The sequence below is a fragment of the Cicer arietinum genome, chromosome 5, assembly GCF_000331145.2.
Source record: "Cicer arietinum cultivar CDC Frontier isolate Library 1 chromosome 5, Cicar.CDCFrontier_v2.0, whole genome shotgun sequence".
In the NCBI taxonomy this organism is placed as follows: Eukaryota; Viridiplantae; Streptophyta; class Magnoliopsida; order Fabales; family Fabaceae; genus Cicer; species Cicer arietinum.
In genome coordinates, this window is record NC_021164.2 from 35,441,544 (window position 1) to 35,463,477 (window position 21,934).

General features: G+C 34.4%; 3 protein-coding genes and 1 pseudogene across 4 annotated transcripts in view; 3 read left to right on the forward strand and 1 right to left on the reverse strand.

Moving 5' to 3' along the window:
* The first annotated feature begins 51 nt into the window (after positions 1-51).
* Positions 52-1,882, forward strand: LOC101496657 (uncharacterized). 2 transcript variants are annotated; one of them, XM_027334450.2, is made up of 4 exons: positions 52-171; positions 458-578; positions 674-746; positions 1,244-1,882. In XM_027334450.2, exons 1-4 carry the CDS (start codon positions 169-171, stop codon positions 1,473-1,475), a joined length of 429 nt encoding a protein of 142 aa, XP_027190251.1. In that variant the 5' UTR covers positions 52-168; the 3' UTR covers positions 1,476-1,882. The 2 variants fall into 2 exon arrangements, with proteins under 2 accessions (XP_027190251.1, XP_073224448.1); XM_073368347.1 differs by lacking the exon at positions 52-171 and having other exon boundaries at positions 354-578.
* Positions 1,883-4,181: 2,299 nt separating this feature from the next.
* LOC140920302 (uncharacterized) overlaps positions 4,182-21,934 on the forward strand; it is a 27,672-nt gene continuing 9,919 nt past the window's right edge. Inside the window, exons 1-2 of the mRNA XM_073368418.1 lie at positions 4,182-4,321; positions 21,290-21,362. The gene's annotated coding sequence lies outside the window, so the exon portion shown is untranslated. The remainder of the gene's footprint in view (positions 4,322-21,289; positions 21,363-21,934) is intronic.
* LOC140920432 (secreted RxLR effector protein 161-like) lies at positions 18,175-18,927 on the forward strand. Its single transcript, XM_073368705.1, has one exon. The coding sequence runs from the start codon at positions 18,175-18,177 to the stop codon at positions 18,925-18,927; it is 753 nt and encodes a 250-aa protein (XP_073224806.1).
* LOC105852090 (proline-rich receptor-like protein kinase PERK9) overlaps positions 19,356-21,934 on the reverse strand; it is a 22,158-nt pseudogene continuing 19,579 nt past the window's right edge.

A 21,934-nucleotide genomic window follows, 5' to 3' on the forward strand; every position in this document is an offset into this window, starting at 1 on the left:
TTCTCTGCCACACATGGCACTTGTTTAAGCATTGAATAAAGTTACATATTTATTTTTGAATCTCTATAGCATTGTACTGTAAAAAACCAAGGAGATTAACTTTGGCCAATTTTTCTAGGGCTAAATAGACAAACTCTTATTTATTTGGAGTCTAAAATAAGAAAAAAAATGGTATGAAATTTGTTTGGAATGATAAGATTTAAATTCATATACATCATATTGCCTGTGATGATGTCATTTTTACATCCAACTACCTGTCATTGTATTTCTGACTCATTTCATTTCAAATGTATTATGTTCAATCATAAACTGTAAGTGTGATCCAAACTCTGCAATCATGTACATATATGTATTTGATATACTGTGTGAAAACACAGATGTTTCTAGAAGTAAATTATTTGTTTTGTAATATTTGTGCAAATGTGATTTTGAATAACTTTTTATGCAATTTTTAAAGGTTGTGTTCTATGAAGCTTTGAAAGATGTTACAGAGTACGGGAAGCAAAGATGGATATCTAGCTCCAAATGGCAGGTTAATAATTCATTTGAGGGGCTGGTTTTAGGAGGATTAGCTGGTGGTATGTCCTGTGCTTTGCCTTTAATCTTTGTACTTAAGTTCTCCTAGCAGTGATTTGTTCGGTATAATTAATTTTTTGTGTTAACAATGAAACAGGTCTCAGTGCATATCTCACCACTCCTTTGGATGTCGTCAAAACAAGGCTGCAAGTTCAGGGTTCAACTTTAATGTATCAAATTCATTTCCATAACTAGTCTACTTAACTTTCTTTAATGATTGTTTTTTGGACCCAGTATTTTTTGAACTGGTGAGACCTCTGGGTCATTATCCAGTTGGTTCAACCACGGTTGAATTGGATGACAATTCACTAAATAAAAAGTAAAAACTGTATTAAATAGAAAAAGTAAATTAAAAAATGTAAAAAAAACGAAAAATGGTTGAACCGGGATCAAATCATTCAGCTAACTGACCAGTTCTTTGGTCAACTGGCCAATTTGGTCCTTTTTTTAAAACATTGTTTGGAACACATCTGCCTTCCCATTATGCAGAGTTGGTTTTCTGAAGTATTATGGACATCGTCAAAATAAAAATATATACATTGTCTCACATTTTTCTTACCATAAATTCATAATGAAAAGGGCTATTTTGTGTGTGGGGAGTTGTAATGTTTTTGATGGACTAAAGCTATAAATTAATGGTAATTTGCTTTATGTATTGTTGTATTAGGTATAATGGTTGGTTGGATGCAATGTACAATATATGGGTCAGGGAAGGCATGAAGGGGATGTTTAGGGGTAGCATCCCCAGAATTGCGTGGTACATTCCGGCTTCAGCTCTTACATTCATGGCTGTGGAATTTCTCAGAGAACATTTTAATGAAAGAGGGCCCAATGGTGATTTGAGAGATGTTGCCAGATTATCAATAGAAAAGAAGAAATCTCTACAAGAGGCTGCTTAAAAGTGTTCTGGTTTAGTCTCATTATTTCCCATCTAGATTTTTACAAAGATGGGATGCTATATCATATCAAAATTCTTAGATATGCTTAATCTACCTTAAATTCCCATTGTTTCAAACATGTTGTGACAAGAAAATTATAGTAAAAATGCAAACATAAAACTAATTCAAACTTTATCTGGTCCATTTTTGTTTGGTCTGCTATCTTCCGAACTAGTGAATAGAGACTTGGAAAACTTAGAAATTTGGCTTCGAGAACATCTTAAGGTGATAATAAGTAGTAGTATATGTACATATTTACCGTACACATTTTTCACATAACTTTCATGCGGTGTTCTGTATTTGTCTATTTTTTGAATAATCTTATCTATTATAATCTATTAAATATGAGATGCATAATCTGATGTTGACACCTAATCCACTTATAATTTGAATGCCTTGTGTAATTAATTACTTTTTTTTGCCACATCAACATGTCATCTCTATTATGGGACCATGGATGAAGTGCAAGTAATTTCATCAGATAGCAATGTGTTTGGTTGAATTGCGACCATATTTGGATATCAAAGTACACCTTGGGAAGGAAAATTCTACAATTGAGTTCATACCTCACACTCTGACTATGTCTATATTCTTTTACATTTTATTCTACTCATGCTAATGACATAGTTTTCTTTACTCAGGATGTAATTAGTTTGGTGTTGATGGTTTGTATGTCATATTCACAAACCTCTTCTCAATTTATGTAATTCCCATATGCTCCATCCAAATATAAGCCTGTGCACAAATCGACATCAGCATAATAAAATGTAAAACAGTGAAAAAGTTAATATCCACCACATAGTGAATACTTTTTTTGACAATAGTGAATATGATAATTAAATCCTTTTAAATGTTAATTAAGATAGTTGATTAGTTGAATAAAATCAATGACGATACTTATGAAATGATAAAAAATAGAAGCTGAAGCTAAAGTTACTTATTTGTATTAATTCTTAAAGCGAAGAGATTTGTTTTTTCAATTTTGTATGATTCTTTGTCCGTTTTAAAATAATTGTCTATTGACTATTAACAATTGAAAGTATATGACCTTTATTAACTATTGACTATTAACAATTGAAAAACTATTGACTATTAACAATTGAAAGTAAATGAAATTGAATACACTATTAATTTGAGGGTAAATGGCATAGTGCAATGTTCACATACGGTGATAATTGTTTAATTCTTGAATCGTATTCTTGGATAGTGTTAATATTTTTTTTGACGCATTGGATAGTTTTAATTTTTTCTTGATTAAAATTTGATACTGAATTGAATATTTGTTTAAATATTTAAAAAAAAACACACATTAATTAAGTTTTTTTATTGTAAAAAGTTGTTAATTTCTTTTATAGTTAATATTTGAATTTTGCAAGTTAATCAATAAATATAAGGCAAAATTTAATTATATGATATTTATTGACAGAATTAATGTAAATAATATTAAAAAGTGATACGTGCAACAAAATATCTCTCACATATATTAGATAAGAATAAAGGATAGAAAGGGAGGAGAAAACATAAGAAGTTCAATTTTAATGAAAAGAATTTCTATTAACAAAAAAAAGAGTACAAAGAAAAGTATATAGAAAGAAACTACACAAACAAACTAAGCTAGAAATGGTCAAGAAGAATTATTGACTCAAATCTATAGTAAGATGAGATAATGAAATTAAAAACTAATTCACGAGATAGACCTACGACATAAAGGGCATGTGCTCGATATATTGAACCACTTCATAATACAATTTTCATGAAAAATATGAGAACACGGACTGGGCAAGCGAATTGCTGTGGATCCAATGGAAAAATCTACAAGACATATAGAACATGTCGTAGTAGTCTCAGTTATCATTTTTTCTTCAATCTTGATTCTTTCAAAATTATGAGTAGATTCTTCGACATTTCTTCTTGTTAGAATTTGATTGCTTTGATTAACATTGTTTTCTTGAAAAATATAGTGACCATCTTGGGACAAATCATGTGAAATATTCCTACTATATGATTGAACCACATTATTGATCCTGGTAGGATGGATGTTGGTTTCACAAAAGATAAGATGGCCATCTTCAACATATGGCGAAATCATGTTTCTATTAGGAACGGGAAAAGGAATAGCATGAGTCATATCGTAAACACCGTTGCTAATAGGATTCCGTGATGCAACTGTGACTCTTTCAATTTCTCCATTTACACCAACTCTTCTTCTACGATGATGTTGTTGTCCATCCATTATTGAAGTTAAAGTCTATTTGTTTTGCACTGATCAAAATAATTAAGAAAAACAAAAACAAGGAAATGAGATAAGAAAAGTGAGGGAGAGATATATGATATAAAATATAATATAATAATGATTGATAATGAAAGTAAACAGCTTTTTCACCCAAAATAAAAAACAAAAAAGTAAACGGTTTCATTAAGAAAAAGAAGAAAGTAATGGATGAAAAAAGAAAGTACGAATGTGATGAAAAGACAAACCTGTGAGTGAGGGAGATTGAAAGTAAGAATCAGCGGTGATAGCGATAAAATCTCTCAGAAGCGAAAAGTAAGAAGACCGACGCAACTCAATTCAACTTAATTTGGGAAAATTGATCGGAAACGAAAAGCCACACAGAAAGCAAGAAGAATGTTGTGTGAATTGATTGATCTCAACAGCAGAAGAACAGCAATTAGAGTTATTACGAACATACAAGAGAGTAGTAAGTGCCCATATTTATAGCTGTAATTACTAGGTTTTTGCTTTTCAACGGTATTGTTTGGACCACAAGTATGTTTCAAGCGCTCCCCAGCGGGAACGACGGTCAACGGTAATTAAATCTTTTCTTAGTGTAAATCTTTTACATTTATTATTTAGATTCGATAACTTTTTTTTATTTTTATTCTCATTAGCTATCTATATTTTATTAATTAAGATTAAAAAAATATACAGCTGTGTTTTTTTCATTCAAAGGTAACTAATGAATTAATAACCTTGTTTTTTAATTCTCTCTTTATTTTTATAATTGAATCGATTAGAGAGTAGTATATCTATATCCTGAATTTTCGTTTCAAATTAATTGCTCTTTTCTATATATGCTAAGATTATTTATTCAAGAATGAATCTTGCAGGAATTAATTAGCGAACATAACTTAGCTGAAATATATTTTGATTATTATATCATGAAAGAAAGTAAGAGATTATTCTTGTGGTCAATGTTATGTGACAGATGTTGACCGAGTGATGATATGTTGTATATCTAGATTAGTCACTTTAGAGAGCTCAGTATCTATAAAATATAATCACACACATAAATATTTAAAATCTAATTTATAAAGAAGTAAAATCAAAATATAAAATCTTAAAAATTCGCAGACAATCAAACAAGTAAAAACATAAATGTTTTTGATGATTTAATTAAGACTATCTCATGATCATAGTCTAAAAAATACATATATCTCCTCACTACCTCAAGAACTCCAGCCATAAATCCATAGAATGATAGCAGCAACTCAAAAAGATATTAAAGTCTTGGGTCTTGGCCAAATACATCAAATAACATTGGAAGCACTTGAAAAGCTATGTAGATTGCACCAACATTTCTCAGAAATTGTACAACAAAAATCCAAATTCACCAAGGCATGCAAAAAGCCTTGCCTGGAAATCAAGTGCAAGGATAACAAATGCAGCTGTCCAACAGGAAAGAAACATCATCGGCGAAGATACACCAAACCTTATAGAATCTTCAAGAAGGAAAGGAACAAGAAAGCTTTGAAGTTCTTCAAAAGGAAGCAATTTAGAGGGAAAAAGGAAAATCAAAGATATTTTGTTTGTGGAGAAAATGGACATTTTTCTAAGAGATGTCCTAATAAAACCAACAAAGCTGCTAAGTTGATCAACTCCCTTCAACCTCTAGAAGGAGATCTAGAATCCTTATATTCTGAACAAAGCTTTGTTAATGACGAAACAACTTTTGCTCTTAAAAACTCCTCCTCAAATAACTCTTCTTCAAATGAAGCATCGCTTGTTGAATCAGAAGATGATAGATGTTTTCCTATTTACTCATTCAAGGAAGTAGGAAGCACCTTACCTACTCCTCCTCTCCCTTGTGTTGAAATCCATGTCCTCGCCTCAAAATTTTCTCATCCCAAGAAAGTTATAGCCTATATGGATACTGGGGCACAAATAACAATGAGGAACCCAAGCATCCTCCCTACAGAAGCATGGGTAAAACACGTTGCATATTTTGTAGCAGCAGATGGAAAAACTTTCAGAACAGATTTGATGACAAAAGAGAAAATTGGAATCAGATTCTTCCCCGAATGCATAGTTTGGACGAAGGTCATTGGTAGTAGTATCCTAAAAAAAGATATTGTTGTGGGAATGGATGTTTATTCAGCAGCAAATAGGCTTCAAATTCTCCCTACAAAGAATCAAATTTAAGCGAGAATTTAAACCTTATTCAGGAATATTAAAGTTCTATTCCCTTTCTGAAGTTCCTGCTAGATATGAAGAAATCAAGTCCAAACTGCTGAAACTTTGTGCAGATAATCATGGAAAATTCTCTCATCCAAAACCTTTATGGACAAACAAAGACTTTTTTGTCCAACTTCCTTTCAAACTCAATGAGGATATCAATCTAACCAAAGCTACTCATCTAGGAATGAGTCCATCAGATTTAGCTTTGTCCCGGGAAGAATGCAACCAGTTACTCAAACAAGGTTTGATAGAACCCAAAAAATCCAAATGGGCTTGCCAAGCATTTTATGTGGAAAAGATATCTAAAAAAATAAGAGGAAAACAGAGGTTGGTAATTGATATTAAACCTCTTAATCATTTTCTGAAAGATGATAAATTTCCCATTCCAAAAACCTCTTCATTAAACATCTTCCTCAAAGATGCTCAGATCTATTCCAAGTTTGATATGAAGTCAGAATTTTGGCAATTGGATGTTGATCCTAAAGACCGTTACAAAACGGTGTTCTGCATTCCTAATGCCCAATACCAATAGACAATGTTGCCATTTGGGCTTAAGGTAGCTCCCTCACTATTTCAAAAGGCCATGACTAGAATTTTTGAGCCCATTCTCGATAGTATTCTCATCTACATTGATTATGTCTTGTTATTTTCAAAAGATGAAAAAGCTCATAAACAGTTATTGGGCCAATTTTCCCAAATAGCCCAAGATCATGGAATGATGCTATCTGAAAAGAATAGCCAGTTAGCCCAAACGGAAATCGAATTTTTGGGAATGCATTTCTCTCAAGGGAAATATCAACCTTAACCTCACATTGCTCAAGAATTGTTAAACTTTCCAAATGAAAATCTCACTATTAAACAAATCCAACAATTTCTTGGTATAATCAATTATATCAAAAATTTCATCCCAAAGCTTGCTAAATACACAAGTCCACTGTCGCAATTGCTTAGGAAAAATCATCCACCATGAGAACCGAAGCATACTGAAGTCGTCAAAGCCCTGAAAAGCATTGCACAAACTCCACCTGCCCTGAAAATTCCTGGAAATGGAAAAATAATTCTACAAACTAATGCCAGTGATCATTATTGGGGCGCAGTCTTGATAAAAGAAATTAATGGAGTAAAACACTATTGTGGTAATGCTAGTGGTCAATTCAAGGAAGCCGAGAAACATTACCACACCACTTACAAGGAAGCACTTGCAGTCAAGTTGGGAATCCAAAAATTTGATTTCCACCAGAGGGGTTATCAGTTTGAAGTCCAAATGGATAATTCTTCTTTTTCTAGGATTCTCGAGTTTAAAAATAAAATGCCTCCAGATCCCCAAACTCTTAGGCTCAAATATTGGTTTTCGAGATATGATTTTACCGTAAAACATATCAAAGGAAATCAAAATTTAATTCCTGATTTACTTTCCAGACCTATGAAACCTATCCAGATCATCACTAAAACACACACCTTTCCATTGATTCTCATGATCAAACCACTATCATCCCATGGCTCTAAGATCAAAGATTTTCCTCCTGGAGTAGAATTTTATTTTTCACCATCCCGACTCAAAGAGTATGCCAAAAATAATCTTTTTTATTTTATGGAGAAGATTATGAAAGAGACAAATAAATTTCCAGACCACTCCCCTTTCCTTATAGACACACCATTCTATTTACCATTCATGATAGACCCAAAGTTTAAGTTTAATGAAAATCATTTATGTTATATTTAGTGTGCAACCAGTTTGTATGTTATGCCTATCTATGTTCCAACTAAAGCAATGTACAAGCACCTGACAGATCCAAAGAATCACAACTCCTTGATTTGGACTACACTTGGATGGTACTCTCCATTAGAATGGTGGAGAAAACAATTAGAACCGGTCTTAGATGAAGTCAAAGGAAGAAAATTAACGCCAGAAGCTATTAGCAAACTAAAGACGATTTTCATCCTACATAGGCCATATCTGATAGATTCCAGGACTAAACTCCTCAGAAGCTATGAGGATCTCGTGTATCAGTAAACAGCTGACTATTGATCCTTGCTACGGTCCTTTCTATCATAAGATTTTAGTTTTAATTGATAATCTCATATCTCATAGAGGCGGCTCCATCTAACAGGTAATTCTCCCCAATCAAAATGTTGTAACTAGGTGCACCTACCTCGGTCATCGATTTCATAATTATAACAACAATTTAAAAAAACTTATGTTTAAAGATCATTTCTCATTTCATCGTGAATCATGGAAAACATATTCAAATGACGATTAATTCAATATTTAAATATTTTATAACTCTTAAATAAATCAAACTATAAACATATTGTATAACAAAAACTAGGATGAAATCGAAAAAAATACAAAAACTAGGATTATATAACATATGTTTAAAAAATACAAATAAAAATGGGAGAAGAATTGGTGTTGCTGAGAGAGAGAAGAAGGAGGGAAAATGTTGAGTGTGAAAATGAAGGTGAGGTGGAAAGTTTGGGTTTGTTTTGTTTTGTTTATTAATATTATTATTCATTTTTTTTAATGAAATAAAGTGTTTCAATCTCCTTCTTTTCTGAAATTAGTGCTCGAATTTCTTTGATTTTTTTTGTTTGGCCGTTTGAGCCTTTCTAACTACCCTATGAAATTTTTTTCCTTTGCTAGCCCCTTTGAGCCTTGCCCTTTTATTTCGGTTACTAGCCACATTACAAGCCAAATACCTAACTTTAATTAAATCACCTTACTTGAAGTTAGGTAGAAAAAAAAATTATTGTCTTGATAAAGTTCTAAGTTTGGGGTTGCTCATGGGATAGCAACCTTTTGGGGTGGTGATTCTCACAAAAAGAAAAAAAAAAAAAAGAAAAAAAAAAGAAAAAAAAAAGAAGGAAAAAGAAAAAGTTGAAGAAGATAAATAATATCTTCTTGGTTCTGTTGTCAATATTTGAGAATCTACACAATGAAAAAGTTGAAGCAATATAAAAAGTGGTAGAATATTTGAAAATGTATGCCTAACTCCAAGTAGTAAAGCCTACTATCCTAAAATATCATATCCTTACCTAAGCCCCATTACAACTCGAAAGTCCTCCAAAAGTGTATGTGTTTGCTGCATTGTGATTGCTAACTAGAAATTTTTTCAAGCCTATGGTAGCGTGATGCGTGTTCTCGGATTTGAGTGATAAATTCGTAACCCTTTCTAAACACTTGAGAGAAATTTTGGTGAGATTGTGTGAAGAGAGAGTTGAACTTGATGAATGAATGCTAAAGTGTACAAATTGTGTTGTTTTTTTTGTAAGCAACCATAGAGCATGATGAATATTTTGTAGTAGCAGAAACTTTAAGAATTGAGTTTGATTTGATTTGAAAAATTGAGTTTAAGTTTGCTTTTAACTGTACCAAATCTGAAAATAATTGTTGCTTGGGGACAAGCAATAGATTAAGTTTTGGGTTGTGATAACTCTTCATCATATGCATATTTTTAATTGTTTTTAGTCTTATTTATCTTTAATCATTAGTTAATTTCAGGAGATATTTGATATATTTTGTTGATTTTAGCTCTTTGATTTAATGAAATATTTATGTTATTATTTCCTTGATTAAGTAGGGATTTTTCGGAGTTTTGTGTTGTTACTTTGTTTTAGTGCAATGCTGAATTTTGGTGAGAAATTAACATGACATATGAAGAATATTTCAGCCATATCTGGAGTTGTAGATGTCCAATTGGAGTCAAACCAAGTGAAAATGAAAGCTAAGATCCATAGTTACAACTTTCATGAAGACACCAGAACCAAATTCAGAATCGAAAGAGGCGTAAAATGCAATATACATCAGACGACACATATTGTGCGTCTGAAGCGCGCCAGCCGCGCCTTAGGCGCATTTCCAACCGTTCAGCACTGTCCAGGCGCGCCTGAAGCACGTTTTCTGCGCCTGGGGTTCATTTCCGGACCAGTGACACTGTCCAGGCACGCCTGGGGTGCGCGACGCGCATCAGCAACCATAAAAATGCAATTTTTCACTGTTTTAGGGATCTTTTTGACTCTTGGGAAGTGGGGTGACTTGTGCCCTAGCATATAAACTCAAAGACGGCCGTTGCTAACATCATTAGAGCAGTTTTATCAAGAATCATTCATGAATCATTGGAACATACATCAAACTACCAACAACAGATGCATTAAGAACCTTCTACATCTCTTTTTTTATCTTTCTCACTTGTAGAACATTGATCAGAATTCAATTTGAAATGAGTAGAAAGTGGAGTACTAATAGGTTTACCATTGCTCATGTTAAACCTCTCTAACACCTCAATTTTATTATGTTGAGACGACCACAATTTATTATTCTTTTTGTTATGAGTAGTTCTCATGCCCAAACTTTGCTTAGCAAGACCCAAGTATTTTATTGCAAAAGGACTTGTTCAAATCTTTCTTTAGAGATTGAATCTTCTTAGTGTCATGACCAACAATCAATATGTCAGGCACATATAATAAGAGAATAATATAATCAACATAAGATAATTTTTTGACAAACACACAATGGTTAGAAGTAGTTTTACCGTACCAATGTTTCTCCATGAAAGAATCAAATTTCTTGTACCATTGTCGAGGTGGTATCTTGAGCCCATACACGTTTTTCTTCAATTTACACACAAGTTGCTCTTTAACTTTTACTTTGAAACCCACTGGTTGCTCGATATAGATCTCTTCGACCAAATCACCATGAAGGAATGTAGTTTTCACATCAAGTTGTTCAACTTCTAGGTTCAAACTAGCTGTTAACCCATGTACAACTCGGATAGATGACATCTTCACAACCAATTTTGCTTTGTATCTTGGTTGAGAACTATTCTCTTCTGCCTTTATCTTGTATACTCATTTGTTCTTGAGTGTTTTTCTGCCCTTAGACACCTTTACCAAATCAAATGCGTGATTTTCATGTAAGAAATTCATCTCTTCTTGCATGGCCTTCAACACTTATAATAACTTATCGGTAGTAATCTAGCTCTCCACTATTAGTGATCTTCACATACTCGTATGGAGGATATCTTTGAGAAAGTTGGCGTTCTCTAGTAGATCTTCTCAACTCAAATTCAACTAGTCACTCAACTGAAACCTGCTCATCATGGTGAGATACATGATCATGAGTTACATTCTCATTATCTACCTGTATATCCCCCCATCAACAAAAGTTTATGCAGGAGGCTTAGGCGCAACATCAATGTAACTTCGAGAATTTGGTTTTTGTTTCTCAACTTTATCAAAATCTTCAATTGCATTCACTTCTTCCTTGCATAGCTTCACATGCTTCCTATAGAGAGAAGTGGAACTTTGCTCCTTTGCAACCACTAGGGACCCTTTGGTGATTTTACATATACCACCACCACCAAAGTAAGTATGATAACCTTCAATATCAAAGTCTTTCACCGAAATGAAATTGAGACGAATATTAGGAACATGTCTAACATTCTTCAATTAAAGCTTGCAACCAATCCCAGTTTCAATCTAAACGTCTCCTATATCAATAATTTTACATACTCATTCGTCTCCCATTTTTATCGACCAAAATCACCAACATTGTACGATGAGAAGAAATCACACCTAGGAGTAACATGATATGGGGAACCCGAATCAATAATCCAAGTTGAATCCTAACATTCAAGGTTTATGGAATTATCATAACAAACAATGTAGACATTACTAATAGATGCAACTGTTGCTGTATCGTTATCATTTTTCTTCTCTTTGCCTTAATCTCTTTTCCTTGATTGATCTCTCTTAAGGAAACAACAATTTGTTTTTATGTGACCTGCTTTTCCTCAATGATAACATGTCACTTCTTTTCTAGTCCTCGACTTGCTACTACTTTCAAAGTTTTCACATCTACGGATAGATTGACTTATGTCTCGTGACTTTGTAACTAGTGCTTCTGACTTTGAGGAAGAACCTATCAAACCACGTTCCTTTCTTTGAGGTTCTTTATTCAACATGCTTTCTTTAATTGTTGACATTTTCAGCTTTTCACTTGAAGTTGAATTGGTCAACGTTACAACAAGGACTTCCCAATTATCAGGAAAGTAACTCAACAATAACAACGCTTGCAACTCACCATCTAACTTTTATTCAAATCTTTATTTTCCTCGTCCACTTAAATGCACAAATCAAACGAAACAAGCTCTAATACCACTTTGTTGGAAAAAAATCAGAGATAATTAAAGATAACTATCTCAAGAATATGAAATATTTGTTCTCCACTTGTGCAGATAAATGACCACATAGAAAATACATTTTCACAGAGAAATAATAATTGACAGAAAGTTAAATATGAGACAAACACAATTTTTTAATAACCGATTGTAACAACCTTCCACTAAAGTGGATATTCTAAAGTAACTTTTAAAGAATGTAAAACTACCAAGACTGTATATTAAAATAACAAACATAATGATAAAAATAACATACTAAAATTGTAGATCAAATGAAGTAAGTTTTGTTACACACCTGTTACCACCGGAGCCCAATTTTTCTTCTTGCATGCTCTCCCTATTTTGTTTCTGTAGCCGTCACTTTTCCTCTTTTTCTATATATGTCGTGCGACTATATGCTTCTCTAAAATAGAGAATGTCACCTTCTGTTAGTTTGTTTAATTATTTTCTGTTTGAATAAGTCTTCTAATTAATAGGAGCAACTAGTTAGACTTAGTATTAGCTGCTATCTTTTAGGAATTAGTTTTCCCATATTCTTAGGGATTTCTGTTGTAAGTCATGGCTATATATATAGCTAAGATGTGAAATAAAAAGGGAATCATTCTCACAAACTACAGATTCAAGCTTCACTCTTCACATTTGGTATCAGAGCCTCTTCACAGGGGCCTGAGTTTTGTGAGAGATAGAGACAGCAGTTTCTAACAAAGTGAGAAAGAGAGATAGAGATGACAAGTGAAAAAGACAATTTCGTCATCATCCCCAAATTTGATGGTGGTTATGAGCATTGGAGCATGTTCATGGAGAATATGATCAGATCTAAAGAATGGTGGCACCTGATTGAAACTGGCTATGTTGAGCCAACTCGAGGAGAGGTTCTCAATGGAGCACAGAGACAAGCATTGGCAGACCTTAAGCTTACTGATTTTAAGGTCAAGAATTATCTATTCCAAGCTATAGATAAATCAATTCTCAAAACCATAATTCAGAAGAATACATCTAAGCAGCTGTGGGATTCTCTCAAAATCAAGTATCAGGGAAGTGAGCGTGTTCAAAGGGCGCAACTGCAACGCCTTAGAAGAGATTTTGAAATATTAGAGATGAAGGAGAATGAGACTATCACAGAGTATTTTTCGAAGGTACTCTTGGTGGCAATGAAGACGAGAAACATGGGAGAAGACATGCAAGACAATAAGATAGTGGAGAAAATATTGCGCACTCTTTCAGAAAAATTCACCTACGTGGTATGCTCGATCGACGAGTCAAAAGACATTAGCAGCCTATCTGTTGATTCGCTACAAAGTTCTCTACGGTGTCACGAACAAAAAATCAACAGACACCAGACCAAAGGTTCCACCAACGAGGAACATGTCTTGAAGATCTCATCAGAAGAAGGAAGGTTTAGTGAGACACGAGGAATAGGAAGAGGTGCATTCCGAGGACAAGGCAGAGGTCGTGGAAGAGTGGGAATTAACAAATCTCTAATTGAATGTTACAAATGTCACAAGCTGGGGCATTTTCAATTTGAATGTCCTAACTGGGAGAAGAAAGCAAATTATGTGGAGTTAGGCGAAGAAGAAGAACTTCTTCTTATGGCTCACGTAGAGATGCAAGGAGCGGAAGTAGAAGACTTGTGGTTTCTTGACAGTGGTTGCAACAACCACATGACAGGGGTAAGAAAATGGTTTTCCGAGTTAGATGAGACATACAAACATTCTGTGAAGCTCGGAAACAATGCAAGGGTGGTGGTTCATGGAAAGGGTTGCATAAAGATCAAGATTGATGGGTTGGTTCAAGTGGTCAGAGACGTATACTACGTTCCAGACCTTAGCAACAACTTGTTAAGCGTCGGTCAACTACAAGAGAGAGGCTTGGCAGTATTAATACAAGATAATACTTGCAAAGTTTTTCATCCAACAAGAGGACCCATCATGGAGACCAAGATGAGTGCAAACAGAATGTTCGCAGTTGTTGCACAAATAACAAAGACAAGCTCTTGTTTCCAAGCTACCACATATGATGAATCATACATGTGGCATTGCAGATTTGGGCATCTAAGTTATAACAACTTAAAGATGTTAAGTTCCAAGGAGATGGTTCTTGGACTACCACAAATTGGGACACCGACTAAAGTATGTGAAAGCTGTCTTGTTGGAAAACAGAAGAGAGAAAGTTTTCCGAAACAAAGCAAGTGGAGAGCGACGAAAAATCTGCAGTTGGTGCACGCAAACATTTGTGGTCCAATTAATCCTATGTCAAACACCAAAAAGAAGTATTTCTTGAGTTTTATTGATGATTACAGCAGGAAAATGTGGAGCTTTCTCATTGCAGAAAAATCTGAAGCCTTCAACTCCTTCAAAGTATTCAAAGCAAGTGTTGAAAAAGAAGCTGGATTGCCAGTTTGCTGTCTAAGAACGGACAGAGGAGGAGAATTCAACTCAGATGAATTTATCGAATTTTGCAAAGAACACGACATCAAAAGGCAACTAACGGCTGCCTATACTCCTCAACAAAACGGAGTAGTGGAAAGGAGGAATCAAACAGTAATGAATCTGGTACGAAGCATACTATCAGAAAGGAAGATGCCAAAGAAGTTCTAGGCAGAAGGTGTTAAATGGATCACGTATGTCTTGAATCACAGTCCCACATCAGCATTACAAGAGCAAACACCAGAAGAAGCTTGGAGTGGCGTCAAGCCTGATGTGAAACACTTTAAAATCTTTGGTTGCGTTGGACACGTACACATTCCACAAGCAAACAGAACCAAACTTGATGATAAGAGCTGTCAGGCCATCTTTCTTGGTGTCAGCGATGAATCCAAGGCCTATAGAATGTACAATCCCAACACTCAGAAGATTATGATAAGCAGAGACGTCGTTTTCGAAGAGAATAAAATTTGGGATTGGGGAAGGAATGGAAGTGAAGACAACAACATGAGTGGAATTGAAGACAACAACACAAACTCTAATGTTCTCACTTGGGAAGATGAAGTTGGAGAGGAAGAAGGTGGAGCTGTTGAAGAAGAAACAACAAATGTTGATGGAGACAATACTAATGGAGAGGCAGAAATTGTTGAACAAGAAGTAATAAACTTGGGATCGAGTAACTCATCCAACAGCTCCCAAGAGAGACCAAGAAGAACACAAAGAGCACCTGCTTATTTGCAAGATTATGTCACAGGGCAAGAGCTATCAGATGAAGAGGTATATGCAATAATCTTGGAAGGACAAGTCCTTCAAGTCTTCACCTCAGAGGAAGACCCAATGAGCTACGAAGAAGCTTCAAAAGAAGAGAAATGGAGGAAAACAATGCAGCAAGAGATTGAACCAATTGAGAGAAACAACGCTTGGGAATTGATACAACTACCTGAAGGAATGAAAACTATTGGTGTCAAGTGGATTTTCAAGACCAAGTTCAATGAACTTGGAGTGGTGGAGAAATACAAAGCGAGACTAGTGGCCAAAGGGTATGCACAAAAGTATGGAGTTGATTACACAGAGGTATATGCTCCAGTGGCAAGATGGGACACAATCAGAATGATTGTGGCAACTGCAGCTCAGAGAAACTGGACTATTTATCAGCTTGACGTAAAAAGCGCATTCTTACATGGTGAGTTAAATGAGCTGGTATTTGTTGATCAACCTCAAGGTTTCATAAAAAATGGAGATGAAGGAAAAGTATACAAGTTAAGGAAGACTCTCTATGGGTTAAAACAAGCTCCAAGAGCTTGGTTCAACAAGTTCGAAAGATACTTCATCGAAGAGGGATTTGAGAAGTGTGTATCTGAACACACGATGTTCATAAAGTTTGAAACTGGAGGTAATATTCTGATTGTGAGTCTTTATGTGGATGATTTAATATTCATAGGGAATTGTGAAATTATGTTTCTGAATTTCAAAGAATCGATGAGGAGAAACTTTGATATGACTGATCTCGGGAAAATGAGATATTTTCTCGGAGTTGAAGTATTGCAGAAGGAGGAAGGGATTTATATCTGTCAAAGGAAGTTTGCTAAAGAAATTCTGGAAAAATTCGGCATGAGTAACAACAATGGAGTCAAGAATCCGATAGTTCCAGGAGTTAAGCTCTCAAAGAAGGGAGGATTGAAGTCGATCCTACACTCTATAAGAAAATGATAGGGAGTTTGATGTATCTCACTGTCACACGACCTGACTTGATGTTTGTGGCATGTCTTGCTAGTAGATACATGTCTGCCCCAACAGATCTTCATTTTTAGGTGTTGAAGATGGTGTTTAGATATATCAGAAGCACAACAGAGTTTGGGATTCAATACCAACGAGAAGGAGATGATACATTACTATCAATTGAGAGAAACAACACTTGGGAATTGATACAACTACTTGAAGGAATGAAAACTATTGGTGTCAAGTGGATTTTCAAAACCAAGTTCAATGAACTTGGAGAAGTGGAGAAATACAAAGCGAGACTAGTGGCCAAAGGGTATGCACAAAAGTATGGAGTTGATTACACAGAGGTATATGCTACAGTGGCAAGATGGGACACAATCAGAATGATTGTGGCAACTGCAGCTCAGAGAAATTGGACTATTTATCAGCTTGACGTAAAAAGCGCATTCTTACATGGTGAGTTAAATGAGCTGGTATTTGTTGATCAACCTCAAGGTTTCATAAAAAATGGAGATGAAGGAAAAGTATACAAGTTAAGGAAGGCTCTATATGGGTTAAAACAAGCTCCAAGAGCTTGGTTTAGCAAGTTCGAAAGATACTTCATCGAAGAGGGATTTGAGAAGTATGTATCTGAACACACGATGTTCATAAAGTCTGAAACTGGAGGTAATATTCTGATTGTGAGTCTTTATGTGGATGATTTAATATTCACAGGGAATTGTGAAATTATGTTTCTGAATTTCAAAGAATCGATGAGGAGAAACTTTGATATGACTGATCTCGGGAAAATGAGATATTTTCTCGGAGTTGAAGTATTGCAGAAGAAGGAAGGGATTTATATCTGTCAAAGGAAGTTTGCTAAAGAAATTCTGGAAAAATTCGGCATGAGTAACATCAATGGAGTCAAGAATCCGATAGTTCCAGGAGTTAAGCTCTCAAAGAAGGGAGGAGTTGAAGTCGATCCTACACTCTATAAGCAAATGATAGGGAGTTTGACGTATCTCACTGTCACACGGCCTGACTTGATGTTTGTGGCATGTCTTGCTAGTAGATACATGTCTGCCCCAATAGATCTTCATTTTCAGGTGTTGAAGATGGTGTTTAGATATATCAGTAGCACAACAGAATTTGGGATTCAATACCAACGAGAAGGAGATGATACATTACTATCAATTGAGAGAAACAACACTTGGGAATTGATACAACTACCTGAAGGAATGAAAACTATTGGTGTCAAGTGGATTTTCAAGACCAAGTTCAATGAACTTGGAGTGGTGGAGAAATACAAAGCGAGACTAGTGGCCAAAGGGTATGCACAAAAGTATGGAGTTGATTACACAGAGGTATATGCTCCAGTGGCAAGATAGGACACAATCAGAATGATTGTGGCAACTGCAGCTCAGAGAAACTGGACTATTTATCAGCTTGACGTAAAAAGCGCATTCTTACATGGTGAGTTAAATGAGCTGGTATTTGTTGATCAACCTCAAGGTTTCATAAAAAATGGAGATGAAGGAAAAGTATACAAGTTAAGGAAGGCTCTCTATGGGTTAAAACAAGCTCCAAGAGCTTGGTTCAGCAAGTTCGAAAGATACTTCATCGAAGAGGGTTTTTAGAAGCGTGTATCTGAACACACGATGTTCATAAAGTCTGAAACTGGAGGTGATATTCTGATTGTGAGTCTTTATGTGGATGATTTAATATTCACAGGGAATTGTGAAAGTATGTTTCTGAATTTCAAATAATCGATGAGGAGAAACTTTGATATGACTGATCTCGGGAAAATGAGATATTTTCTCGGAGTTGAAGTATTGCAGAAATAGGAAGGGATTTATATCTGTCAAAGGAAGTTTGCTAAAGAAATTCTGGAAAAATTCGGCATGAGTAACAACAATGGAGTCAAGAATCCGATAGTTCCAAGAGTTAAGCTCTCAAAGAAGGGAGGAGTTGAAGTCGATCCTACACTCTATAAGCAAATGATAGGGAGTTTGATGTATCTCACTGTCACACGGCCTGACTTGATGTTTGTGGCATGTCTTGCTAGTAGATACATGTCTGCCCCAACAGATCTTCATTTTCAGGTGTTGAAGAGGGTGTTTAGATATATCAGAAGCACAACAGAGTTTGGGATTCAATACCAACGAGGAGGAGATGATACATTACTATCATATATTGATAGTGATTATGCTGGTGACATAGATGATCGTAAGAGTACATCAGGATACGTCTTCTCATTAAGTGGAGGAGCTGTTTTGTGGAGTTCAAAGAAGCAGCCTATTGTAGCACTTTCTACCACAAAGGCAGAATATATAGCTGCTATTTCGTGTGCAAGTCATGGAATTTGGATGAAGAGAATACTTGAAAAGCTTGGAAGCAAACAAGGAGATTGTATTTTAGTTAGGTGTGATAACAGTTCGACCATTCAACTGTCAAAGAATCCAGTACTACATGGACGTAGTAAACATATTGAGGTACGTTTTCATTATCTAAGAAATCTGACTGAGGAAGGAAGAGTGAAGCTGGTGCATTGCGGTTCTCAAGACCAAATGGCAGATATCATGACTAAGCCCTTGAAGCTTGAGTCATTCACGAAGCTGAGACAGATGTTGGGGGTGATGGAAGTTCCTTTGTAAACTGCTTTGCTTTCAGTGTGCAATTTAGGGAAGGATTTGTTAGTTTGTTTAATTATTTTCTGTTTGAATAAGTTTTCTAATTAATAGGAGCAACTAGTTAGACTTAGTATTAGCTGCTATCTTTTAGGAATTAGTTTTCCCATATTCTTAGGGATTTCTGTTGTAAGTCATGGCTATATATATAGCTAAGATGTGAAATAAAAAGGGAATCATTCTCACAAACTACAGATTCAAGCTTCACTCTTCACACCTTCCAGCATCTTGAGCACCTATGAGGAAAAAAAGAGATGGTAATGGATGAATTACTACAATGAAGTATTTGTCGATCCAAAATCTGGTGCAATGATTGTAATTGCATGCCAAGTCCAAGATAATACACATAATTATAAACATATAAATCAATATTCCAACCTGAGACACTTGAGGCCTTAAATCTCTTCATCAACATAACGGTTTCCTATGTTCGGATCGAAAAGTTTATGAATGGCGTGTTCTTGAAGCAATGGACATGCCTATACAAATATTTCAACCATAAACAATGATGAATGAAGAGTTTGAAATGGATCAATGATTTGTTCACGAGAAAGGCATCATAGCATACTCTTATTGTCAAAGAGGCGAATATATAATCAACACTTTTTAACATAATACTAGCAAGTAGCAAATACCTTTTCGTGATTGGGTGGTATCCATACGATTTAGCAATATCCACGCAATGTTATCCAATCACAAAGAGAATGTTGAAAAAAGAGTGTTCGAGACTATGTGTAAGGTTTTTGATAAACCTTACCCATTCACTAAGGCATCGCTGGCCCCTTGGCCGGTCAATATCAATGACTTTCTGACTTGTCACAAGCTCAAGTAATATGATCCCCAATGAGTACACATCAACTTTTTCAGTAATTTGACCACTTTGAGCATACTATGGTGCCAAATACCTATGAAACAACAAGATTTCTATCAACACGTTTTATAACTAATCATGAGAAAATGAGATGAAATATTTGTTTTGTAAAATACATGTTTTTGATGAAGACAAAGACCAACGATTCTGATCAAGGTAACAAGCTCAAAAAGAAGTCCAAATATCTTATTGATAAACTTCAAATTCAAACATATTAGATGTTTAAATGTAAATTAAAGGTAAATGGTACAACCAATAACTCAAATACATAAGAACCATTCATCTTTACATATGCATATAAAGAATTTTTAAAAGTCAAAATTACATTAACAAAGTCTTAAAACTAATATTTTTGACAAAATACAAAGTTGTATTCGAATATAACATAGTGTATTCGAATACAGATGTTAAGTCAATAGAATAAGTTTCGCATCTGTATTCGACTACGACCTGCTGTAGTCGAATACAAACAGCAAGTCAGTGACAAAAATAACAAATTAGTATTCGACTAAGACCTGCTGTAGTCGAATACAAACAGCAAGCCAATGACAAAAATAACAAATTTGTATTCGACTACATGACTGTGTATTCGAATACAAGGTGCACATTTTCAATAAAATTAAACGTTACAAAGAGGTGTATTCGAATACATACATCATTCGAATACAACTGGAAGCAATGCAATTTTTCAGATGTGAAATGGCTCTAGATCATTGTATTTGTTCATCAAACCTCTTGGATCAATGGCCACAAATCTGAAGAGATGTTTATGGAGTATAAATACACCATAACTTCAGATTAATCAAGACACGATCGCACTACAAAAAATCCCCTCATTTGTGGCCAACTTTACAAATATTTTGTGGCCGAAAAAAACCCTCACAAATTAATGACCGAAAAAGCCCTCACAAATACAAAAATTCAAATTGGTCTTTATTTGTGGCTGAAAAAGCCCTCACAAAAGCTTTAAAATTTAGCTGAATTTTGTGGCTGCCTAAGCCCTCACAAAATCACAACGTTATAATTTTGTGAGGGCTTAGGCAGCCACAAAATCCACCTAGAGGGCTTTTTCAGCCACAAAATCAACCCTTTGTGAGGGTAAAGGCCGCCACAAAAGCAGGACATTTGTGGCCGCCCAGGCCGCCACAAACGCATTGAGCCGTTACCCTTTGTGGCTGCAAAGGCCACCACAAAATCCCAAAGTCCCGTTGCCATTTGTGGTCGCCCAGGCCGTCACAAACGCCTGCCTTTCTGACCGTTTTGGCTGCCACAAAATTCATAGATCGTTGCACTTTGTGGCTGCCTTCTTTCTAAACTTTCTAAAAATTATTCCTCCAAGCTTGTTCTTTATTATCTTGAATTTTGGTAAGTTTATATTATATATATTTAGTTTTTTATTTTTATTTTTGATTTGAAGTTATTTATGTAATTAATATTATTGAATTTTTATTTTGACAGTAGTGATATTGTGTTTACTTCGAAGATTTATCAGCTCTGTGAAAGCTTCAAGTTAGACACTACCCGACATCAAGTTAGTATTTTATACATTTTAAATTTAGATTAGTAAAATATATATGTGATATTATAAATATATTTATATTATTTTTAAAATATAGATTAGTAAAATATGTGTTATTATATATTTATTTATAAAAAAATAGAAATTATGTTGTTTACATAATATATGATAAACAAAAATTTGAAACACATGTAAAACTTATTGATTTTAATATAACTATTATTTAAAAAAAACAATATTAAGATTGATGATATTAATATTTTTTGTTAGTTATGAAAATGAGTTGTAGTTGAGTTAGTACAAAAAAATTATATACTTTAATAGTCTCTATTTTTTTTTATATATAAGGAGTTAATTATTTTATGAAAAATTTCATTAAACATATCATTTAAAATTTTATTTTGGTTTATATAATTATAATATTGATAATAATTTATTTTATTGTTTGCAAATGCTCCCCTAATTGACATATAAAGTATGTCAAAATTTATATTGCTTTTGAAAAATAAAGCAATTAATATATAAAACATATATATATACATAATTTATATATTTATTTAATTTTCAGAATAAACATATATATA